Source organism: Pezoporus flaviventris, unplaced genomic scaffold (assembly GCF_033815535.1).
Source record: "Pezoporus flaviventris isolate CSIRO_AGI_PZ_B2104156 unplaced genomic scaffold, CSIRO_AGI_Pfla_v1 ptg000083l, whole genome shotgun sequence".
Classification (NCBI taxonomy): domain Eukaryota; kingdom Metazoa; phylum Chordata; class Aves; order Psittaciformes; family Psittacidae; genus Pezoporus; species Pezoporus flaviventris.
This window is the reverse complement of record NW_026892631.1, coordinates 10753098-10777123: the sequence shown is the minus strand read 5'-3', so window position 1 is coordinate 10777123 and position 24026 is coordinate 10753098. Positions and strand designations below refer to the sequence as shown.

Genomic DNA, 24026 nt, shown 5'->3' with positions numbered 1-24026 from the left:
TCAATCCGTATGCCTTTTATTACTGTCTTTCCTTTGTTTTAATATTGGGCAGTTTCAGGTATGTAACTTTTTTGCATATTTGAATACATCTATTTATCATTAATTCTGTTTAGAATTACTTTAATGCCATTATACTGTAATCATATAAAATGTGTTTTTCTCTTTTTAAACTTGTCCCTGTACATTAAAGTAATTTTCTATAATGTTATTTTATTGCTGCCATTTCTCTTCATGGCGTTACTGCAACAGGGAGAAGAGCAGTAGCTAAATGTTCTTAGTTCCTACTGTACTAGTGTTTAAAGTAAAAATGAATTACTTAACTGCTTTTTAGTTGGATGGTTAACTTGGAAGTAGGTTTTTGGACCTGGAGTTCGGATATTAAAGCTCTCTACAAGAGCAGGAAGGAGCTTCAGCTCCAGCTGCTCTATGAGCAATGACAGGACCCGTTGTCTGAAACTGTCAATGAGAGCGGTGGGGGTAGTCGCAGGTGACTGTCACCTTCAGTCTCGAGACATGCCACCCGAGGTCTTTCACTTTTCACTGCAGACATGGGACGTGTATTTCTTCTGGGGATGAATCCGCAGCACCAGTTTTGTTCTGATAACAGCATCTGGCACTAGATTGATTTAACAGGCTATGAGGTTTGCTCTTTTCAGATATGCACTTGTACGGCAGCTTCTGTGCAGCTCTGACATGGCCACACGCTACTGTTGTTTTTTCTGCCTCCTAGCACCACGTGTGAAGCTAAAGCTCTTTGACACCTGCCATTTGGACCCTTTTCTTACTGAAAAATGTCATCGTTTTCAGACAAGATGAAGACAGATATCTGATCGTTCTTCCCTTTGTAGGGATGTGCTAAGGGCATGGTTCGTTCGCAGATGAATAAAGGATTCCAGGCTGTAGCTATACAGTTAGCTTTATTAGTTCAGTGGAGTAGGTAGGTTTTGACTTAGGGATTTACAGAGTTATACCTAGTACAGAAGAAGTTAAAGCATGGTAGCTCATTGTTATATCTTGCAGTAATTTCTCAAGCCTTTTTCATTATGCTGCAAGTAACAATTGTCTTACCGGTTCACTGGCAGGAAATTTCACACCACTTTTCTTTGGGGAGGAGAATGATGGTAGTTGAGGAATTGAAATCTAAGTTTTTAATTCTTTTAATTTTATAATCAGTGAAACATTTTATGTAGGATGTTTTCTGCCTTCATCCAAACGTGGAAGTTGGTAGAACCTGGCTCCATTTTTCTAAAGTAGTAACTTTTTAAAGGAGAAGCTTTTAAATCCTATGCCACGATTGCTTCCCCCACTTTTAAACACTGATAGAAACAGGCCTAATTCTTTTCATTATATTCTAAAGATCTACACTGTCCACCAAGAAAGCCATCAGCTTAACTGGCAGTGAATATCTCTTGTGTCTGAACAGGAGAGAGGTAATCCCTAATTCAAGGATGGTTGCCTTGAAATTCTGTTATTTCGGAAGATGCTTTATAAGGTACTTTATTATTGTCTCTGCTGTAGGGTCCGCAAGCTGTTTCACAAGTAGGGTTTCTTTCTGAAAGACCCTGTTTAAACACATTGTTCTCTGTTGTAGTTTGCTGCATTGACAGCTCCTGGTCGGAAATAGTTTAGTAATTTTTACTTTAAAAAGTAGACCGAGTTGGTTAGGACAAATTTGCTTTATTCTTTGTGTGGTGTGATTTCTGGTTACCTTTGTGAAATACTGAGCAAAATCATTCATACGAGGATGGAAACGTTTACGGACTTTGTTGTGAATTCAAAACACTAGTTGTAAGCAGAATTTCACCTGATGTTTTCTATGGAGACTTAAAGAATGTGGCTGATCAACAAGGTGGGATCTGTATCATTGCTTATCATTTGACGTGCTACCTGAAGACACTTTGTGGGCTTTATTTCTTGTGTGCTTGGGAGCTCCTGAGCAGGAACTGTACTTTAAGACTTGTGTTCTCCACATCTCTTTGAATGTATTGACTATGAGGCAGTTTGAGCTTTTTCTGTGTAGTATTTTTGCAAAAGAGGACAATAACACCTCTTGTCTAATGTGGCTGATTCTGAAAGGTGGGCTTCCATAAGAGCAAAACTTGAGTGGTGTGTAGTGCTGGAATGTTTTGAATGAAGCAGTGGAAATAGATGAAAATTCCTTTCCTAAGAGTGTATTTTGTCATCATAAAATGTTTAATACTGGAGTATCCCCTTACTTATATATACTGCTAAAATTTGAAGTTAAATCTTCATATTACTTAAAACCACAGATTAACTGTGTGGGGTTTGGCTTGATTTTGTTCAATAATGATTGCTTTCTAGTAAAATCTTCTAGTATTTCTGGTATAATCTCTTTGTTGTGTTTCTAACATCTTCCTTTGCCATAGCACTAGATTATTGGAGGTGGGAAAGACTAAGTTTTGAATTTAATCTCATCTGTCAGAATAAACAGGCTTTTAAAAACCTTCTAGGGCTCTTTATTCTTTGAATACGTTATTTAGTATACACCAGAACCTTTTTATCTTGCACTTCCATGACATATGTTCTTCATAAGGGGAAAAAACGGAGTAATGGCTTGCCTGTGTCAGAGCCAGAGTCTGTCAAGCCTGGTATCCTATTGTTCCTGTGGCGAAGCGCGTGTGGCTGAACAAATCACTGCATCTTGCTCAGCCTGCGCTGGACTGCAGTCTCCAGTTGGCTGTATTCATCACAGAAGGGACTTGTCTGTGCCCAGTGTGTAGGGGTTGGAGTGCGCATGTACCCCCAAAAGTGAGATCCTGGGAATGGCTGGTAACTGCCCATTGACCTCAACAAACATGCAGCTAGCCATTGGTAATGGTGAGGAGCTGGAGGAGCTGGCAAAGTTGCTTCTGCCATGGGTGCCTCATAGCTCTCAACCATTTTTGGTTTTAGCCTTTTCTGAAGCTAGTTGTACCCAATGGATTTTTTTATTCATAGAATAACCCGGTCTTCTTTAGAGCCTTAATTAAGTCTTCCGTGCTTCTCCTCAGTTTGTTTTTACTCATTAAATCTAGTAACATTATTAAAACTTGTATCATTCCAATCAAGCTTCTAAAAGTATCATTCTTTTCTAGAAAGTATTTTGCCATTTTATTTCATTTTGGTTTTCTGTCCTCTAATTCTTAAGCCACTTCTTTTAGTAAGTAACACGGAATAATGTTTTTGACTCTTCTCATCTTCCCTCTTTGACCCTTCTACTTTCCTTTGTGGGAGCCTCCAGCTTTTGTTGCCATTAGCTTATGAAGGATATATTTATTCAGTTAATATGTAAAAAGTTGGGTTAGAGGAGTTAATGACACTTGAGGAATTTTGATTGAGAAAGGAATTATGTTTTAGCAGGCCATCATTTTGTGTCCAAATATGAAAATGTGGGTCCTTTGAGGCTGACATACTCCTTTGCTCTTAGAGCGCCCATGATTTTCTTCCGAGTATTAACACTGGTTTCTTCTTTGTATTGGTATTGTTTCTTCAAATGTTATTTTAAAGGCTTCAAGTTGTAAATCAGGGTTTTGGAGATTGTAGGAACAGTAAGTTACATAAAGTCAGATAAAGTTACTTTTTCTCTCTCTGTAGGTTATTAATCCAGTGTTGCATTCGATTGTGGGGAAATGACTTAAGTGCAATAAAACAGTCTGAAATGTTGGTAAGGTTCATGGAAACGTCGGGAAGCTGTATCCATCATTAGCGCTAGAAGCCTCTAGACTAATACATCTGCTTCATTAGACATGTATGAGATTCTTGCACATTATTTTGTAAAGCTTTTCAGTGAAAACTTGCTGCTTAAGAACCACTGGAGTTTTAGAAAATGTGCCATTACACTCATGTACATGAAATTGTAATGCAGAATCACAGAATAGTTAGGGTTGGAAAGGACCTTAAGATCATCAAGTTCCAACCCCCTGCCGTGGGTAATACAGTTAAATGACTGTTGGTAAATCTAGCTTGTTACATGTAACCTTTAATTTAATGCACTTTTGTAGGTATGCAATAGCTTTGAATTTTACAGAAAAAAGTATTCTTGGATTTTTATTTTTTTTTACCTTTTACAAGAAAGGCTTATTCCTGTAAAAATTAAGAAATTGGAAATATGAGTGTTTTGAACAGGTCTCCAAGTTAACTTTTCATACCAGATACATAATGCTTGCTTAAGCTGAGAAAGAAAACTCACTGTAGTAATTTTTAAAGGCTCCTTAACAGTATTCAGAATACAGGGGCCATGGTCTCTGGCATAAAGCTGAGGGTCCAGCAGGTGGTGCTAGTGGAATACAGTTAGCGTTGATTTAACGCTCCTTGAAGTGTCCCTTAAGAAATGTGATTGAGACTGGTGCCTTGCAACAAGCCTGTTTGCACAATTAAAAAGAGAAAACTGCAATCTTGCGTAGTGCCTTTGTGGTCTGAGCATTTTAATTTTAAGTTCGGTAGAGATGCTGCGGGAAAAAAAACTAGTTGTAGGGCTGTGGATGTGGGAAATAGACTGTGTGGAGGCATAATCCCAGAGTTTTTACCTGCTTTTCTTGTTAATTCAGAAAGCAGTTCGTGAAACTTGTCCGTTCATGTACTATAAGCATATCATACCGTAACCACTTGCCTATTTAAATAGCAAAATAGCTTTTTAATAGTGTTGTTTTAACTGTTGAGGTTTTGGTCAGTGCAAGAATCTTTCCTCTTAAGGAATGCATGAAATGAGGATCTCATGAGGGGGTGGGGAAGTTTAGTTTTCTGGTTTAATCCATTTTGTAGCTTAAAATGTCAAAGTAGAAAGAAATTCTAGTCTGAAGATATACAGATCTTGAAATACACTTTTTGCCAACTCTTACGTAGGCTTTTTTTTGAGTCTCTTGAAAATTGTACCCTTTAAAAAAGGGGGAAGGGAAAGGTTAGAGAACAGTGACTGCAGTAGTTTAGAGTAAATTTCTGTTGCTTGCTATTTGAGCAGGTTTGGTTTTGTCTTAATGTGCCCTGACATACAGCATGTATATTCTTTGAAAGCATGATGTAGAGCATTTTAGAACATCAAATTAGCTTAAATCGTCCTATAAAACATCCCCTTTTAAAGAGAATTATTAGAATTTGGAAAACAAAGCGTCTGTGAACCCAAGTGACTTGTCTCCTGTCTGCTCCAAGAGCAAAATCCAGAGCAACTGCAAAGAAAAATTCCCAAACCTAATTTCCTTGCCATCTTAACGTTGTGAGCAAGCTAAACGGTTTAGTCTTGTATGTGCCAGTGTCACGTTAGTAACCACCTCACTGTAGCTAAAACCAAACTAAATAAAGCCACAAGCCAGCCACTCAAGTTTGGCTGACTATGCTTGAACGAACCCCGGGATGGTTTCTTTGGAGTTCATGCCCCTACACATTTACTCTGGGTAACAAATTCGTTTAACGTCTGGGTTTTACTGTCTTATGCACAGCACTATGGGGTTCTGCGTGAGTGGAACATCAAGTCTGCTACACCAAATACTTCATAGAATAACTGCACACACACACAAAAGCATCTCAGAGTGGATGTCCAGTGTATGCTGCTTCTGAAAGTGCTTTTTATATCTTGTTTTTCTCCTTGAGATAACTTTTTACTTGGCTTCACCCTCCTTCTGCTCCCCCCGGTGTGTAAGTATTCTTGCACTTGAGGAAAGGAAATGTGCTCTCTTCAGATGTTTCTTTCTCCCATCCTGAGTTTATTTTTATTTACTCGTTTTAGTAAGGAGGTTTTGTATTGCCTATCTTCAAATATGGCATGATTCACTTACTACTGTAGAAGGACAGTGTTACTGCAGTCCTCTCGCTTCTGAAAACTATCAGCGTAGCATTGATGAGAATCAATAAACTCTCAAGTGTGTGAAAATTCCCATCCAGGGACACTTTGTTTTTTCACAGCATAAAATACAGGGAGGGATCAAGCAAGAAGCTCTGTGCAGTAATGTACTTAATAGTACAGCATTGTGAAAATGTGTACAAAACACTGGTTTTCTTCTTTTTTAAGTGTAATAGCAATGTATTAGATTGAGAAATTGCACAAGAAGTAACTTTTTGGATCTGTTTGAATACCAAGATTGAAGAGCCATTAGTTGAAAAGCTGTTAGAAGTATGTGTTAATGTGTGTGTTTTCTTGGAAGCAATAAGGAAAAGGGAGCTCTTGCCAAATGCTGCCTTTATAAGGTGTGAACAGGTTAAGAAATACTTTCTGCTGCATTGTTTTTTACCTATTAATCAGAAAAATCAGTTTGGGGTTTCTGTCAGCATCTTCCTTTTCAAGCAGTTAGGTTTTTGTGATGTGACCATGTTTCTGAACTCTGTAACGGGACTATTTCTTTATGTCAGTTATAGGAAAGGAATGCCCATAATGCTGAATCGTTTTAAGAGCCCATGTAAATAGTTTCATTTTCACTTGCCCTGTTCAGCTGGTCTGATTGTTTGAATGGGAACAGGATTTTATTCTCTGTATTTATTGAAAGATTCAGTCTGTCTGTAATATTGAAATGTTCTTTTGAGTTTCATGTAACTATAAAATCTGACTTGGGTACTGTGCTCTACCAGATTCCAGCTGGGAGGAATCTGTAAAAACAAAAGAAATTCTTACCTTTTATACTTGCGTTTCACACTACTTACTGTTAGCGTGCTTGGGACATTGAATGGGAATGTGTTTCATCTCTGAGCTATTCTCCACCTTTTCCAAAAGGGAGAGGCTTCTATTTAAAAAATCGACCTACTAAATATTCTGAAAAGGTGAATTTATGGTCCAATTGTAAAACAATATAAAGCAAAGTTATCATTTCAATTGAAAGGTCTGGTCCTTAAGGAAGGAAAGCACAACCCTTCTGGCAAAGATAAAGTTACTCTAAGGGTGGAATAGTAAAAGTAAGAGTAGTTCAGAAGCCGATAGTGTGCCTCTGCGCTGCAGTAGCGGTACGATGCCTTAATTATGAACCTGAAATTCAAGTTCTCTTGAAGTTATTTGAAGCAATACGCTGTTGATTCAGTGGTGTCCAAATTTCACAGCTGAAAATAAACTTATGCTGTGAACGCTCGATGGCCGTTTTCTCTTGAGTGGAACTAGAGCACTCAAGGGTATTTTAATTGTGTTGTGATTTGAGTGGGTGAGTTTATCCTCATTACTAAATGAGCTTGAGGTGTGTGGTGGATACATGAACTGTAGCTTAAGTTACCGAAGACAAGCAGTCTGTGTTTTTCTTTATGGATGGTAGTGAGCGCAGGAAGGATACGATATTAAGTGCCGCTGAGAAGCAAGCTGCAGCTCTGTGTATCAGGTTGGAGTTTTGCTGGGTATCTCAGGCAGACAGCTTTAGACTGTGTGTGCACACTCGTGTCTTGGATTCGGGTAATAGTTTAACTGATGTTAGACTCGAGAATGTAGGTGTTCTCAATGAAATTGTCAGGTGGGATTTTGTTTTGTTTATGGAAGCTGGTTTGCCTGTTTACTTCTGCTAACACTTGTTTCTTGTGTTCATTTTCTCCGTTGTAAGATTACTGCAGGGCCAGATATCACTCACAGTGTGTATTTATAATAGGGCCAGAATTGCAAAAGAATGGATATTGTAGGTCAGGGAGGTGTGTTTTAGTTTAAATGGATATATTTTTCTTTGTACTGTCTTCCTTTTGCAAGTATTAAGCTGATTGAAAGCATTTTTAAAACACAGGGCTTAAAAAAACCCATCTAAATATCCAGTTAAGTCACTTACTAAGTCTTTCAGTCGTGTTTTTCAGTTGTGTGGTATCTTAATTATTTACTGTTTCGTTTTCAGCATCGTTAGTGAAGCAGGAGCATCCATCTACAGTGTCAGTCCAGAAGCGTCCAAGGAAATGCCAGACCTGGACCCTAACCTGCGAAGTGCAGGTATGAAGTGTATTTTGTTTTTATCACTGTTTCAGCATGGAGCTCAAGCCTCAGTTTTCAGACAATATTGTTTATAATATTAAGTATAATAACAGTCTAAAGTATAAAAAGTGAAGGTTTTGGATGTTTTGATTCCAACTAATTCTGCTATCATTTCACTTTTGAAGTCTTAGGTATGCAAATCCATGGCATCTTCTACTAAGGCCTGTAATGTAAACGTCCTTGTGGGTGTGTGTATTCCTTCAGCAGGCTGGTACAGGAGAATTTATGGGGATTAATATTAATGATGAATTGTATAAACTTTTATAGGACAGGTCCATGCCCACAAGAGGTAGACCTTCCCTCTCTTCTCTTGTCCTTTTCACGTACACAAACATCTCTAACAATAATTAAACACTTCAAGGGCTGGAAAAAACAGGTAAGAATAGAACACATAATTTAAGGGTGTGCATTCATTGTGATCGCTTTAAACTCTTTCATGTAGCTGAATATAGTCCTCAAGAAATACTATTGAGGTTTTTTTCAATTACCTACTTCAGCATAAATGTCACTGAGGTATAATACAGCCCAAGTTCTTAGAAATGTACAGGTGCCACCGTTATAGTTTTCAGTGTTTGGTTAAAGAATAGTCTTTAAAGATCAAATTCCTAGCAGTTTCATTGGCATCCCAATTCTACTCATGCGTTTGGTTTATTGGGAAACAGCTGCAAAGTAAGGTCTGAGGCTATTTTTTGATTACTTTATTTGTGTGTTTTTCATGTGCCTGTCTTTTTGTGTCTCTTTATCTGCCTCAGGTTTTTATTTTCTTCATTTTCCTCCACTTTGCTGTCATACGCAATCAAATACAGCATATTTGTAAATACAGTAACACTCGTGTAAATCTTTTCCAGTCAGAATTATACTGTTCTTAATTTGATTGTTACTCTAGCAGGCTGCCAGTGTGGAAATCCTTAGAAAGGTGTAGATCAGCAGAAAACAAATTTGACATTTGGTGGTATTTGGGGGGTGACACTTTCTAGAATTCCCTATGTTCCCCTTATTTCCAAGAAGGGGGAAAAAGGATTTGTGTGAACTCGATGTTTCAAGTGAATGTTTTTACAGGACTATTCTTTAAGTGTCTTTATCAGCCCTTCCCTTTGTAGGACAGGCCTCTAGGTTCTTCGTGCTTGGCTTTTTTCTCCCTGCCTGTGAACACGTTCCCTTGTGATTATTTCTTACCTGAGCCACAGAGGTTTTGAACATGCTATGGTATGGCCAGAGCAAATACTAGGAATGTGACATTTCCATATTTGTGACACATGCCATTAACTTTCCCTTGGGCCAGAGTTTTTTATGTTGCTGATACGTTAACTGTGGGTTTAGAGTTGATGTAAATGAACAGAAAAACAGTGAAAAGGAGGAAATCTAATTAATAACAATATACTTTTCCAGATGTACAGGATTTTCCTTTTTTTCCTGAAGTTAATTTTTGAACACTTCAGTCACTTTTACTTAGTGTTGTACATCAAATAGAGTAAATGAAAATCAAATTTGTAATACATGACCAATTTCAGTATTAATTATACTATATAATAGAGTTCATAATTTCTGCGTTATTACTAGGAATTGCTTCAGGCATAACTTAAGTGCTGTTGCATCTGGCTGGAAAAGCATCAGCAATTTTAACGTGCCGTAGCCGTACCACAGCGTGGATAGAAACTGGAAGGGGGAGGATAGAGAGTGAAAAATAATAGCTTAGTTCCATGGATGTTGGCTGTTGTGGAACCGACAGCTAGAAGTATATTTATTACAGTGGAGGCTTTAGACTTCTTGAGGTCCTTTAGTGTCAATTTGTAATTAGATGCTCTAAAGCTGTGGACATTTCTTTTTAAATCTGAATATGAAAATGGGACGTAACATTAGAGGGAAACATTAACTGATGTTTGAGGGGTTTTGCAAACTTTTCTTGACTGGCTTTTACTTCTCTACCTTTGATTTTTTCCTGTAATTTTGCAGCAAACAGAGAAGTGACGTGGTGCAAAGCTGACTTGCTTTTTGTTTTAATTGTTGCGCGACATCATGTCAGGTTCTGCGCTTACACAATAGCGTTCAGTACATTAAAGGAAGGTGACAGCTGCATGATGAAGTGTGACATTTATAGTTAAAATAAAAGGTACAACTGACGTGAGATATCTGTGATCCTAACGCGGTTTGCCACTTTAACATTTTTCTCAACGCAGGCTTTGCAGGTGGGTTTGGGGTTTTTTGAATTGCACAGGTAGGCCTGTGTTTGTCCATCAGGTACATAAATGTAAACTGTTCAATAATGAATATTGTATGAGAACTTAGTTTCACATCTTGTGACATGATCTCTGTTACATTTGCGGTGCTGTTTAGCAACTGTTTGTAGGAAGCTTTCACCTCGTACGAAGACATAGAAGTAATCCTGGTAAATAACATTAGCTTATTAATTTCTCCTTGGCTAAGTGTAGAACACAGGGAGAAAATCAGCAACCTTTAGCATTTCTTGGGGGATGCTAATTAGAAGTATTAATTAAGGCAAGAACTCAACTGGTTAATATTTTGTTCCTTTGAGCTGTCTTTTGAAGGCTGTAGATGACACGAGTTTGTAGTAAGTAATAAACTAATCGTGTATGTATAAACTATAGTGGAAAGTCTTTATAGTCATCCATATGGCACTTTTAGCCAAAATTGCACATGGGGGGCTAGGGAGTGAGGAGCTCATTTCCAATTCTTGTGCTGTAGATAGCAGTGAATTATAATAGGGTCCCTACCACTTCATAAATGTCCTCCAGAGATAGCTACCTTCTTCCTGGCGCTAAGCAATATCAGCAATATCAAGTCTTTACATTGAAACAGGTTCTTTAAAACTTTTATAGCAGCAAATCTCAATATTTCATGCAATTGCGGAAGCTTCTGTAGTGCCACTCCAATTTCTATATAGTCTTGTGGACTCGACTAAGTAGACAGTCAAGAATGTGATGAAACCTAGTGTTTCTACTTGTGTTTGAGTAGAGTGAGAAGGTATACATTCCCTTCTGACAGTCATTGTAGGATTAATGAGCAGAACAGCTATTTCTCAGCCTCGCAGAATTAGGAGATAAGAGGCTTATAGGCCAGAGCAGTAAAAGGATTTCCTACTTGATAGGCTGAAGAAGTTCAGCTGCAGCAGATTAGGAGGGCTCTGTCTAGAGAACAGGCCATTGGAGTTCAGTAACAGGGAGTTTGGGATGAACTTGTGATAGGGTTACAGCCTGAGAAGGGAACGCGAGTGTGCCTTGAGTTATCCTTCCCAAGAGCTGTATTGAAGGACAAGCTGAAGATACAGGGTGGGAAATTTTGTATGGGAGAATGGACTCCATGAAAAGAGTCCTTAGCAAGCTGGAAAAATTGATCACCTTTGAAGCTTACAAAGATGTGCCCACTCAAGGCTTTGTGAATGCCTGCACTAGGGTTGGTGGAAGGGTAATGAAGGAGCTGCGAGGCTGGGCGGGTGACTGCAGTTCTGTTTCTACCCTGGTATGTGTCATCTGGCCACCCTCTTAGAGCAGAAGTCGAATGTTTCATTTGCTGGAGTTTTCTTAAAGCTATCAAATTCATATTTAATTGGCTGGCTGGTTTTGTTTTGGTGATTTGTGTTTTGTTTGGGGTTTTTGTTTTTCTGGGGGGGTTGTTTTATTTTATTTTATTTTTTATTTTATTTTATTTTATTTTATTTTTTCTTCTTTCCTGAGCTACTATCAGTGTAACACTTTATATTTAACCTCTGATTAGCTTTTATTCATGGCGACTTTAAGTAGGAGTTTTTCAAGGTAACTCATCCATAAGATCTTCTGGATTACTTTGTGGTCTCTGTGGTTGAGACTTGCTTCTGCCTCTTTTTTAATGGAAGGCCCGGATGCAAGTTCCCTTTTGAAGTAGTTGTAAGTAACAGTTCACTGAGCACAATACTTTGCCTTGCAAGTTTGCCAGTGATTCTCCCTGTCATTAGTTGTCTTTCATTATCAGAGTGGTTGAGAAGACTGTATTGATGTAAATGTTCTTTGCATGGGTAAAAGAAGAAAAGCTAAACTCAGTGGTGACAAGCATTCCTCCTTTAAATGGATGAACTCCGTGATGATTAGTGTTGACTTAGTTTTGGTTGCTGTCACTGGGCCTGTGAACTCTGGAATTAAATGGTTTCCCAAAGGCTGATACCTTATTTGTTGTACCTCCACCCTGTCCTATATAGTTTTGCCTGAGGGCTTATTCTGTTGTGTAGAACCTGTATTCCTGATAAAAATTAGGCTTCTAAGGTGAGAAATAAAATGAGTCTGTGCAGGTGTCAGTGCATAGACACTGCAGCACTTTGTTTTTTCTCTCAAGGTAATGCTTTTCCACTTCTGCAGTTCTTTGCTGTTGCAAATGCTTGCTGGCTTGAGCAAGGTTAGCTAGGCTAAATGGGAAGACTGTGGAGGGATGGGTGAAGTATATAGAAAGTGTAAGCACATGTGACTCATGCTGAAGGACTGACACAGAAATTTGGGGTTTATGTCCTTCCTGGATGCCTGGAAACTTTCTAAGGCACGGTCAGCTAGTGGTGGTTTAGTTGTTGTCCTTAGTACAAGCAGAATAAAGGATGCACTGATTGTTTGGCGTGTGCTCACATCGGATTGTTTTAGTTGTGCTGCTTCTCCGCTTCTGGAAGTGGATACCATGATGAAGTGAATGTCACTTAATAACTCCAAGAACCAGGGGGAACTGCTGAATTCTGGTGAAACAGTGGCCTGATGGCAGAGAACTGCTATGAGGCAGTATTCATGCTGGGATTTTACCCTGGTTTCAATATACACTCGGTTATATTAAATGAGAAATGCCTTCATTTCATTAAATTGATGAATTACCTTTCATTTTGAGATGACTGCTCTAACAAATAAGCAATCTCTTTCACTGTTTAAAAACAATGTGCTTCAGTGAGCTGATTTATAAAAATGCAGACAAACCTGAATATGTAGAATTCCTTAAACACAGGCTAAGGTGGGAAAGGGGTTTATGTCTTTTCAGACATCACATTTGTGTAATTACTTGTTCGAGGAGGTCTCTCGCTAAGCCTCTCCAATTTATTTCCACACCTTAATGCAATCATAAGTGTCTGGTTTTTAATCTGCAGCTCTGTGTTCAGCTGTTGAAACAAGAGCAGGATACTTGGCCTTTTCTAATGCAGCACCTCCAAGAAATGCCCATTTTCCTTTCAGACATGAAAAGCCTGGGGTTCTCTGACAAGACCTACCTCATAGTTGTGTTGCCCAGTTAAGGAAGCAACAAATGTAGATAAAATATTCCTTAAAGTTACTTTTTTGCAAGGATTTGGAATACTAAATGGCCAAGCATGTGTGTGGTACTGCACGCGCAGGTATGATTCAGTATAGAAACTGTGTTGCTTCTAAAGGGTGATTTCTGAGGATAAAGAAGGATCTGAGAGAGCAAAAGGTCACACAGCACAGCTTGCCTTAGCATTGTCAAATCCCATCTGCTTGTCTCCTCTCCACAGGGCAGAACGCATTGCATTATTGAACACTCAAAGTTCAGCACACCACTTGCACTTTTCCAGGCCAAAGAAAGCCTTATAGGCTTTGGGGGCTTGTTAGGACTTTGAGACTGTTGTGCTACAGGGTTCTGCTCCTGAGGGTGCTGTTAGAGATGTACAGTTCAGAGCTGTCATTCTGGCCAGCAAGTAGAAGGTAGAGACAAGAAAAAATGTAATTTCTTTTGACTTTATCTTAAGGAAAGTAAACCAATTCGATGATTAGATGTGTGGGACATAGTGCCTTGATGTCTACTCGAGCTAATTTCTTCATCTTCTTAAAAGAGCACTATTCCCCCTTGGCTACTGAGGAGAGAAGGTCATTTTGCAGAAACTTTATTGGACAGAAGTCCTATGGTTAAACCATTCGCACTGCTCTCTTAAGCAGAAGCTTTCTTCTCCAGCTAATCCTAGAGCATTGGTGCAAGTTCCACCACAAGTTTCCAGAAAGAGTTAGAAGAAAGGAAAGCAAGTGCTGAATTCTTATGCACTAAAACACTTTGCCACCTGTTTATCTGGTTGTGTGCAATTACAGTAGTACAAAATGAACTTTTATCCCATCTTTCATCTGCTGCGTTCTCTAGGATTTGAGAATAAGTTGGAAAGGAAAAGATGCAATGGTTAGAAACGGAATGGATGAACAGCAGTAATAGGTAAAGAGAGGCTTGTTTCTCCTCTCCCCATAGGACCCAGTTCCTACTAATGAGCAGAAGCTCATTTCAAGGTGTGGGCCAGGCTCTATAGTTTAAACAGAGTTTATAGGGTATCTGTGGATAACTAAAAACCCCAGTCTTTAAGTGCAGATAGCCTGAAAATGCCTGGGACTCCCACAGCTGTACATGGACATGTGTGCCTGCATCAGGATTTTGAGAGGGAAAAACAGGCTTGAATTTCCCAAAACCAGTGACATGGGTTATTACACAGGTGATGGAGGTGTTTGTCATCTTCACTTTCTTACTGTGCTGGACAAGAATCTAACATTTTCTGATCTTTACAAACTTTGTGGCCATGTGTGAGAAGTGGTGTATAATTATTAACATCCTGCTCATCAGCACTGTATTTCCTCTGAAGCAGTGGAGTTTAGTAGTAGGCTGGAGTAGAGGAGTTTGATTATTGTGAACTGCAAGATCAAGACCCATTTACATTCTCTTAGTCTTCTGCCTTGTTACAGAATTAGAACAGGAGATTATGTTCTCCTTTTGTCTGGCTGTTTTGTATGCTTGCACTATGCTAAGAGAGTAGTGTGTGTGTGTGTGTCTGAACTGAGCATTATTCTCTGCGCACCTGTGTGTGATTACACTTCTTTGCATGCTTTGTGGAAAGATGTGACTTTCAGTTTGCTTTCCTTTCATATACCTGTTTCTTATATCCCAGATGTATCTGAGTTCAGCAGATGGACATGCCTTTTATTTACAGAGCATCATTTTCTACACTTCAGAACAAACTGAAAATACCCCACCAGTTCTGTCTAAAACCAGTCTCCAGAAGCACAGCAATAGTCCCTGCTCTGATAAAGCCAGTTTCCCTTAGCATTAAAGAGTTACAAAAGCGATTTTCCTCCCTCCCTCTGGATGTAACTCTGTGCTATCGTGTGTTTGTGTATTTTCCTTAGAAGGTTTTGTTGCTCCTTTGAAGCTTGGAGTCAGAGGAAAAAAAAGAGTACAAGGATGCTCTTCAACTTGAGTTTTGGTTTGCTTTTAATACAGCAATATGCGTTATTCGCCAAAGCTGCTTTTCCTACTATAGGCTTAAGAAAGGACATTCTGGTCATTTGTAGAGCTTAATTTCTGTTGTTGATATAAATGAATAACCCTTGCAAGTACAGAACTTCAAGTAATTTTCTTACGTTTAGTAGCATCAGTAATCAGTGGCACGGTGATGCAGTTAAAACCAGTACCAGTGGTCTGAACATGAAAACCATACTGATGATATGTACCTTTTAGGCTGAACAGATGGGGGAAGATTTTATTTACTTAATTAGTTATTTTCTGAACTTATACCATCATTTAACTCATTTTTGTGACAGAAAAATCACATCAGGCTTCAATTAAACTATTAGATGTCTCCTGTCTCACCTGGGATAAAAACTCCCTGCTACTATCCTGTGGGACAGAAATTATTAATACTTATAAAAATGGTTTTGAGAGTGTTCCTAGAAAAAAAAGTGACTTAAAGCTGCCTTGTAATGCTCACTTGTTAGTTAGGTTTCTCCTTAAATGTATTTCTTAGTTCCTTTTTGTATTCCAGCCATCTCTTCTAAAGATTTTGTAGTAAATAAATAGAGCATTGTCACTCATTATTTCATTAATCTTAGGCAAATAACAGATTATCAGTTTTATGGAGTTAAAAGTAAACTAAAATGTAACCTTTTTAAAACAAAAACCTGCTCACTTGCCACAGAAGAATTTTGGATGAAATGCAGCTGTTGAGCAGTTGCTTAAAATAAATTGCATACTTTAAACCCACCAAGAAGATATATGAGGATTCAAAACTCTGTCACAAATCCTGACCTACTGAGAAAGAATGCTTAATGAAAAGACTACTGTACGTTTCACTGTATCCTTTGCAAGGAGGGTGAAATTCAGGTCAACAGGATAGAAAGCTTCCAGGACTCAGGAAACCTGAACAATCGATCACTGAGTAAACATTATTGCAGATACTTGTGGAGGGTAATTGATCTTGAGCACAATAATAGGCTTTATAAAAGGATTTAAATAGGTTGTAATGTTTCCATATCTAGCCTGGTATGATATATTGATAGTAATTACATATGAATGTGTGAGTCTCTGATTACCTTAATATGTTCCTTCTTTATTTCATTGACACGGAAGTTTCAACCCAGACTTTTAAGTTGCAAAGGTTCGTTTAAAATAGTAGGGGGATGAGTTACTTGGATGCTATAGCAGCATGTCTCAGCAAGAAGGAGATGCTGAGGGTTTATAATAAAAATACCGAATGTTCTCATTTATGACAAAATTGAGGTTGAACTAATCACAGCCTAATAGTTTGTGGTTGCCATATAGTTATTTGTAAAGCTATCCACTGCCTTCACATCTGGAAGCTTCACATTGTCTCAAAACACAAACAAATGCTCCCACTCATATGAAGTGGCTAAGCTGTCAGTTATTGACTGGCACATGTTTTTATCCTTATGTAAAGACCGAAGTGTTTAAAGGAAGGAATGCCATCGTCTAGGACTTCTGGCCGAAACCCATTTTTCTGCTTGCAGTGCGAAGCAGCATTTGAATGCTACTGTAACTGAAAGAAATTGAGATTTTTTTCCTTTTTCCACCCATAATCATTCCTGGTAGTCTCTCATGCTGCGTTTGGCAGAGCTCTGTATGTTCATTTTCACTCTTTCCCTATCTACAGCCATTAGGCTTTTGCTTCATGGTGTGGCTCTTACACAGAGGAATGCAAAAGGGGAACCATTTAATATGTGATTGTCTGAACGCAGAAGTTGGCAGGCTGCCCCTGAGGCAGGCACAATACTTGAAACTATTTATAAAGCGCATTAGTTATGTGGTTGACAAGATTTCTAACTGCCCTTTAGAGTGTGCATGTCTGATTTGGGCCATGGTGATGCTTCAGTTTTATTCCGTTACCGAAGGGAGGCAGGTAGCCTAATTAAGAAGTTAGCACTAATTCTGGGGTTTTTAGGGCTGGCAGCTGACGTGAGCCTTGTATATATACCATCTAGAGAAATAAATGGTAGCATGCTATATTGGTTTTGCCCTTCACTGTTGAGAGCAAGCAGTTTTCTCCATCTTCTGTCTGAAAAGATTTAGCCTGAAAGCTATTATCAGTGTTGCAGAGTGGAGACTCTCCTTTTTAACCCCTGTGAAAAATGATATCACTTGTGATAGAAAGTACTAGTAAAACCAAAGTTGTGTGACATGTATGTGTGGGGAAAATAGTCTTAAATTTGTCAGTTTGGAATTAAGAGAGATTTGATCTTTTTAAGACAGGAGTAGCCAGGTAGTTAAGTATGTTTGCAAGTTCATGAGGGCACATCTGCTCATTAGCCATGATGGAACAAAACATTAATGTAATTCCTTATTTTTTATGAAGATCAGACAATTCTTACGGAGGCTCTTTGCCTACCATGCTGTCATTGCACTTCATTGCTGACAGGCAAATGTACTTACCTATCTGGCGGGCTTGTCCTGTCAAATAACCAAAGTATGGAGTGAACTGAGGCCACCAAACAGTTAAATCTGCTCTCTTACAAAATGGCAGAAACTGGCCTAATGACAAGGCAGGATTTCAGGAAATATGCTTTCTGTAACCTTCATTTCTCATTGCATTTGGAGGAGAAGTTCGTCTGCATTAAAGTCAGAAGACCACCTAGGCCATCCTGTCCCCCCAAGCTTTAAAATTTTACATGGATTTAGTGCATGGCAGCACAATGTGTTACTGTCATTCCAAGTATTACAATAATGTTTTCTTCTTAATTGACAACTTGAAGCTTTGCATCTATCCAGTGTGGAATTCTTGCGATATTCTAAGAGGGTCATGTCATCCTGATCGCAATACCCTGTTTAATATTGAATAGAGTGGGGAGATTTTTCATGTTTTACTTAGATACCGTGTTTTAAGAGTGACATCTCAAGCATTTCATGTTTGGCCCTCCTGGTTACTTTTGAGTTTTTTTCTGTCTTTGCCCTGCATGCCATCATGTAATTTGTTTTCTATTTGCTTGAGCAAAAGTGATGCATGCCTTAATAACTCTAGAAGTGCAAATGTGTTACTGGTTTCATTGTTAGTCTTCTAAAAATGCATGGTTTCTAGCCATTCCTGAAATGTACTTTAAGCATATAAACAGGTAGTTTTAAGCAATACCTGTATCAGTGTAAAATAGTTTCGTATAAGGAAAAGAACTTCTGAAATGTATTGATCCAATTTTTAAGGGGAAAATGTAAGACCATCAGGTTTTATTGTCTCTGGTCCATGGTAGCATACCTTGCACTTCCGCAGCGCCCTCTTGGTACGAGCAGAGCGATATTCTGCTGTATTGTGAAAGTCCAGCCACATGGACCAAATCACCAGAGCAAAGCCTCATTGCCCCCTAGAAAAGATCTATGTATTGCATTGTGCTAGTACTGTAACAAAGAAAAAGTGGGTTTGCCTGGACAAGACACAGAAATGTTGATCTCGGCTGAATTCGTGCCTAGACAGAATATGGACAACTTTTGCCTTTTCCTTATTGTGCTCTCTAATTTTGAATATTAAAAGTTCTGGAGTAAAATTGCAGCTTTAGTGGGAATTCTGCACGTCAGCTGTCCTGCTGGTATTCGCTGTAGGAGCCGCATCCCTTAAATTGTATAACGGACTGTTAGCTGATCTTTGCGCTTTGATAGTGTAACTATTAGGCCTGATCCAGGAAAGCACGTAAATGTCTATATAACGTTATGTATGGGAATAGTTTTGCTGGTTCTGGTGGGAAAACCGACATGCATCTGTGCTGAAGTGCTTTGCTGGATCGGGTCCTACGCCTCCGCTGGAAGCCTCCTAGGGATATGACGGCATTGACAACCTAGCTATTATGACAAGAAGAGTCTAAATTTTACTTTTTAATTGAAGGTTCCCAAGAGAAGGTTTTGCTTGGAAAATTCCTGTATCAATCTGTCTGTGTAGTTGCCTATTTTTAAAAGATGTAATAAAAGGAGATGTGGACAGGGAGAGACGTTTGCTTTCAGCTTATCTGAGATGGAACTTTTGAAATGTGTTTTGCCATTAAGTGGAGCTAGAAGAAACTGAGTTAAAGAAAGCTTGCTGAAAGACAAGTATAGAATCTATACATAGACATAGAAGCATTCAATGCATTGCTTTAAATGTCTTCTGGTTTGGATAAATACTTTCATTGGTGTTCTGTTCCACTTTTGTTTGTAAAGTGAGGGGTGATAGGTACCACTAGTATTTCAATGTAATTAATATGAAGTACTGTTACAGGAAAGCATTTCTGCAGTAAGCTATACTCATGTAACTGATAACCAGTGTACTTACACTGGTTAGCCTTTTGTGATCTTTTCTTTCTTGACAAGAAGGCATATGTGATTGCCTTTGAATTGAGAACTTCTCTATCAGAGAAGCAGCCATATCAGGTGTCACCAGCACAGGGCTTTCTGAGCCTAGCTACCAAACTGCCATTGTCAGCATATGTTGAAATGGATAATAAAGGATATGAAAAGCCTTGCATGACCGAGCGGTGAACTTCATGTTAACTGTGCATTTAGCAGTGCAAATCTTTAGAATTGAAATCTCTAATGCTGCAATTCATCGATGAACTGTGTAGTTGTGATCTGGGGAGCCTGCAGAGCTGATAAATCATAGAATCAACCAGGTTGGAAAAGATCATCAAGGATGATCCTGGAGCACGTTTAGTACAAGAAGTCAGGAGGACTGTGAGTTCAGACTGGAGAAGAGGCTGCTCAGGGGGATCTCATGAATGTGTATGAATATGGCATGGGAGGAATGAAGAAGAGAGAGGCTTAGTATTCTCAGTCGTGCCCACTTTCAGGACAAGAGGCAATCGGTGTAGTTTGGAACATAGCAAATTCCATCTAAACACAACAAAACACTCACCATCCGGATGGTGAAACACTGGAGTGGATTGCTTGGGCAGGTTGTAGAGTCTCCGTCCATGGAGGTACTCAAAACCCAACTCTTTGTGATCCTGGGCAACCCTAGCAGACCCTGTTTCAGCTGGGATGTTAGACAAGATGGTGTCCTCAAATGGTCTGTCCAACCTAAGCAACACTGATTCTGTAAACATGCTTAGGTATTTATATTTATATAAATATATATATTTAATTTATATTTATATCATATATATAAAAGATAATCACAATCATGCTCATGACTTTTATACATGTGAATGCGTAAAATCGCCTATTGACTACTGGAGATACTTCCAATTTTCCTACTTGAACATTATGTATTGTTGACCAAACCACCGTGCATATATATCTATCTATCTATAATCACTCCTGACTCCTGTCTGTTGTTCCTCTAACCCTCTCTTGATCAGCTTAAAAAGGAAATGAAATGTAAAATAAATGTTAGGAAATACTTCTTGAAGTGACTGATGCCAGCTGTGGGGCTGATGGTGGAGATAGATAGCTTATAGAGGATCACAGCTTTCTTCTGTCCCACCCCATTTCTCTTACCCTTGCACAAGTGCACGTGGTAAGAAAAGCAGCCTTTGCAACAAGGCCTGGCTTTGGTTTTTTGTTGTTTTGTTGTTGTTGTTTTAGGGTTTTTTTAATATTTTTTATTGCTGATTTTTGTGGGGTTTTTGCTTTGTGGGTTTGGGCTTTGGTTTTGTGTGGATTTGGGGTTTTTTTGGGTGGGGTTTTTGTTTGGTTTTGTTTCTTTGCTTGAAAGACATTTGGTCCTTTTTGAGAAGTATCTCCAGGCACTCCTGTTCTTCATCGGTGTTTACTTCACTAGATGGAATGAGTGTTCTAAGAGCTGCTAAGCCAGCTTACCTGTTTTATCTTTAGTCAGGAGAAAAAAGCTAATAAATGTAATAGTGGTAGAGTAGAACTCCTCTAGTTTAATACATGTGGGAGGGAGCACAGTTGCATATACTGAATGCAGCCCCATATCTGCAGAATTAAACCAAGGCTGAGAACTGACATTTGCAAGTAAGGTTGGGTTTGGTTTTTTCCTGAGATTACAGTAATTAAAGGATTTCTTAATAAATATAAGCTTAAAAAATGCAGTCTCGATTCAACATTTGGATTTGGAAGACCGAGTGTTCTTTCCATGTGCTTTTAATGGCACCAGAAATGTTAGAAATGGCTTTTATATTTTTTTAGACATGGTTCTAGCAATGATAGCAAATTGATGTGTTTTGGTACCCAGTTTGGTAAACTCTAAGAACCGTTTTCCAAGTGAACACTGAATTTTATCCTTGAATTAGATAAATATCTATAAGTATATAATACATACCTTGATGAAATGCTGTATCAGATAAGTAAGTCCGTGAACAGTTACTCCATTCTTTTTCAAGATGTTTATTTTTTTCTACAGATCTGTAAGTTAAGGTTCAAGGATATTTCTGAGTTTAATTTTAGATGTTCCATGTACTTTTAGAAGGATACAAAGGAAATATTTAGTGTACACAGTCGGTTTATTATCTCTGTACCCTGAAAACACTTTTTTAAATGTCAGAATTACAGTTTGCAATCTCCTTAGATCTTTGCTTGAATTATTCAATTAAAAGGGAAAATAAGACATGAAATGTGTAGAAGACTTTAAAAAAAGCTAAAGCAATCACATGATTCTGATTTTTCAGGTAAAACCCATAGTTGTTTTCTACTTCTATTTTTCAGTTTCCATAGCTAGACGTGTCCAAGACCCATTAGCTGAACTAGTGAAAATTGAGCCCAAACACATAGGAGTTGGAATGTATCAGGTAAGATAATACGTATTATTTAATCTTAAGTAATCTATCATGATACAGAGCAACACTAAGATGCTGCTTTATAATTGTCAACTAGTTATGTGTCCTTTAAAAAGACATTTGTGGAGTTGATAGAATGGTAGTAAATACTAGAAGACATAAACTGCCTCTCTTTTTAATCTCTGCTCTTAACGATTGTGATTGAGACTGAAATAGCTGTAGCCAGACGTATAGTCTATTAAAAACATCAAATAAGACAGGTAACCTGATCTGTAAAGCTTTCTCTTTTTTTGTATTGTTACAGCAATGGGGTTTTAGCTCTTTGTGTAAAATACAATGAGATATCGATCCTCCATTTAGAAGCCATTAATTTGTACTATTAGGTGCATTCCTTCTTAGAAGTATGTAAAAAAGCATCTGGTTTGAAGTTTTTCATTTACTGAAGCTGAATTGGAAATTGTTTGACCACTCATACATTTTTTTGTAGGTTATTTCTGAGAAGTAGCTCCTGCCTTCAAAGTGTCTTTACAAAGTGAATGGTGTTGGGAAGTGGTACATAAGTCATTTTAAGGCTTATTGGCATTGATTCAGGAAAGCATTTGTGCATGTACTTAAGCCCCAGATAGAGAAGTAAAAAAAAAAAGGAAAAATTCAGCATGGTGTTTTGTCTGTGCATTCGAATCTATAGAATGTAAGTAATTAAGTAAATTTGAAAGGCTGGAGCAGAATTCAGAATAGAAGGCATGGAACCGTCTGGATCTGTGCTTTTGGGATAGCGCACGAGAATTAGAAGTGGATAGAATGCAGTTCTTAGCCTAGAATCCTTTACTGCTACAGAAAGGTCCTATGAAAAATTTCAAAGAAGTGTATATATACCCTGTTTTATTTGAAAGAACCCAGGTCTGCATTTTAGTTGGTTAAGGCAGTGCTCAGAACTACTTTTGCAAGACCTACTTCTGTTGCCACAGACTATAAAATGTACCCATGTTGCTTGCTAACTGAAAAGCTTAGCGGTATAACTAACCTATGTAATTAATCTTTCAGTATGAATGTTGCATAGCTTTTGAGGAAAATTAGATTGAAGGGCTCAAATACTGTATGTTTAATGTATGCGTCCAGATTTCGTGCTTTAATGATGGCAGCTATAAATCAGGGGGTGGTCATCTGGCAAAAAGAGGGGCTTCACTGTGAAACATAGCTGGTTTCCTCACTTGTGGAGACCCACTGCTTTTATTTGTAGCAATAGCAGCGATAAAAAGAATGGAAAATGGTACAAATACTTGTTGGCCCTTGCTTTAAGGAAGAAAGTATTTAACACAAAAAAACAATCTCAACACATTGAGGAAAAGGTGGGTTTTTTAAACAAAATTTTTTAAAACCTATTCCAATAATAACTGATATAATCCCTCAGGTAAGGAGAATATCAGGTACAGAATTTTATACTATCCTAGACAATTTGAAATGTTTTATTACATTTTCATTTATAATCTAAGTTGCTTGCTATAGCGTTTTTGATTAATTTCTGGGTTAAAATATGTAATGTGTAGTCTAGATGAAAGATGTACCAGGCTTTTCACAAAGGTGGTTGCTTTCTTAGCCCACTGTAACTATAAACCTATTCCTTAAACACCCTGAAATCGATATTTAAGAATCTGACAAATCCAGGATTTCTCCTGAAGGACAGAGAGAGATTAGTCCTGCGCTCAATCTCTGCCTCTTTAGGCAGAGGCAGGCTGGGACTGTGTGCTGCTGGCAGTGACTGTGGAAGCCTTATAGCACAATAAGTGTGGTGATTCCTTGAGGAATGGTTGCATATTCACTGCATGTTGATCAAAGCACGAGCTCCCTGAAGGGGTGGTCCTGCTTTTTTTCTTCTCCTGCCCAAGTGCCCCAGTCTATTCTGGTGCTGGTAATGGCTATATGATGTCTTGTGTTGGCCTAAAGGAAGGGTGGCAATGCATGGCTTCGGGAGGAGTGGAGCTGGGGCTAGTGTTTTCACAGCAGCCTGAGTTTCGATGGACTTTCCATCAGTTTAAGATACCCAGAGGGCCCGGTCTACTCTAGTTTTAAGGCAATGGCAGAGACATTAATTTTTCTGTCTCTTCTGGGAGTCTTTTCCTCAGAGATTAACTATACTGGTGAAGCAGAACTTGCCCGTCTGAAGGCTGTAGCTTTTGTTA

At 38.5% G+C, this 24026-nt stretch overlaps 1 protein-coding gene across 1 annotated transcript in view; it reads left to right on the top strand.

Annotated features, from left to right (window-relative positions):
* SRBD1 (S1 RNA binding domain 1) overlaps nt 1-24026 on the top strand; it is a 125439-nt gene that overhangs the window by 51379 nt on the left and 50034 nt on the right. The window contains exons 17-18 of the mRNA XM_061475325.1: nt 7782-7873; nt 21776-21858. Of these exons, the coding sequence (XP_061331309.1) occupies nt 7782-7873; nt 21776-21858 (175 nt within the window). The remainder of the gene's footprint in view (nt 1-7781; nt 7874-21775; nt 21859-24026) is intronic.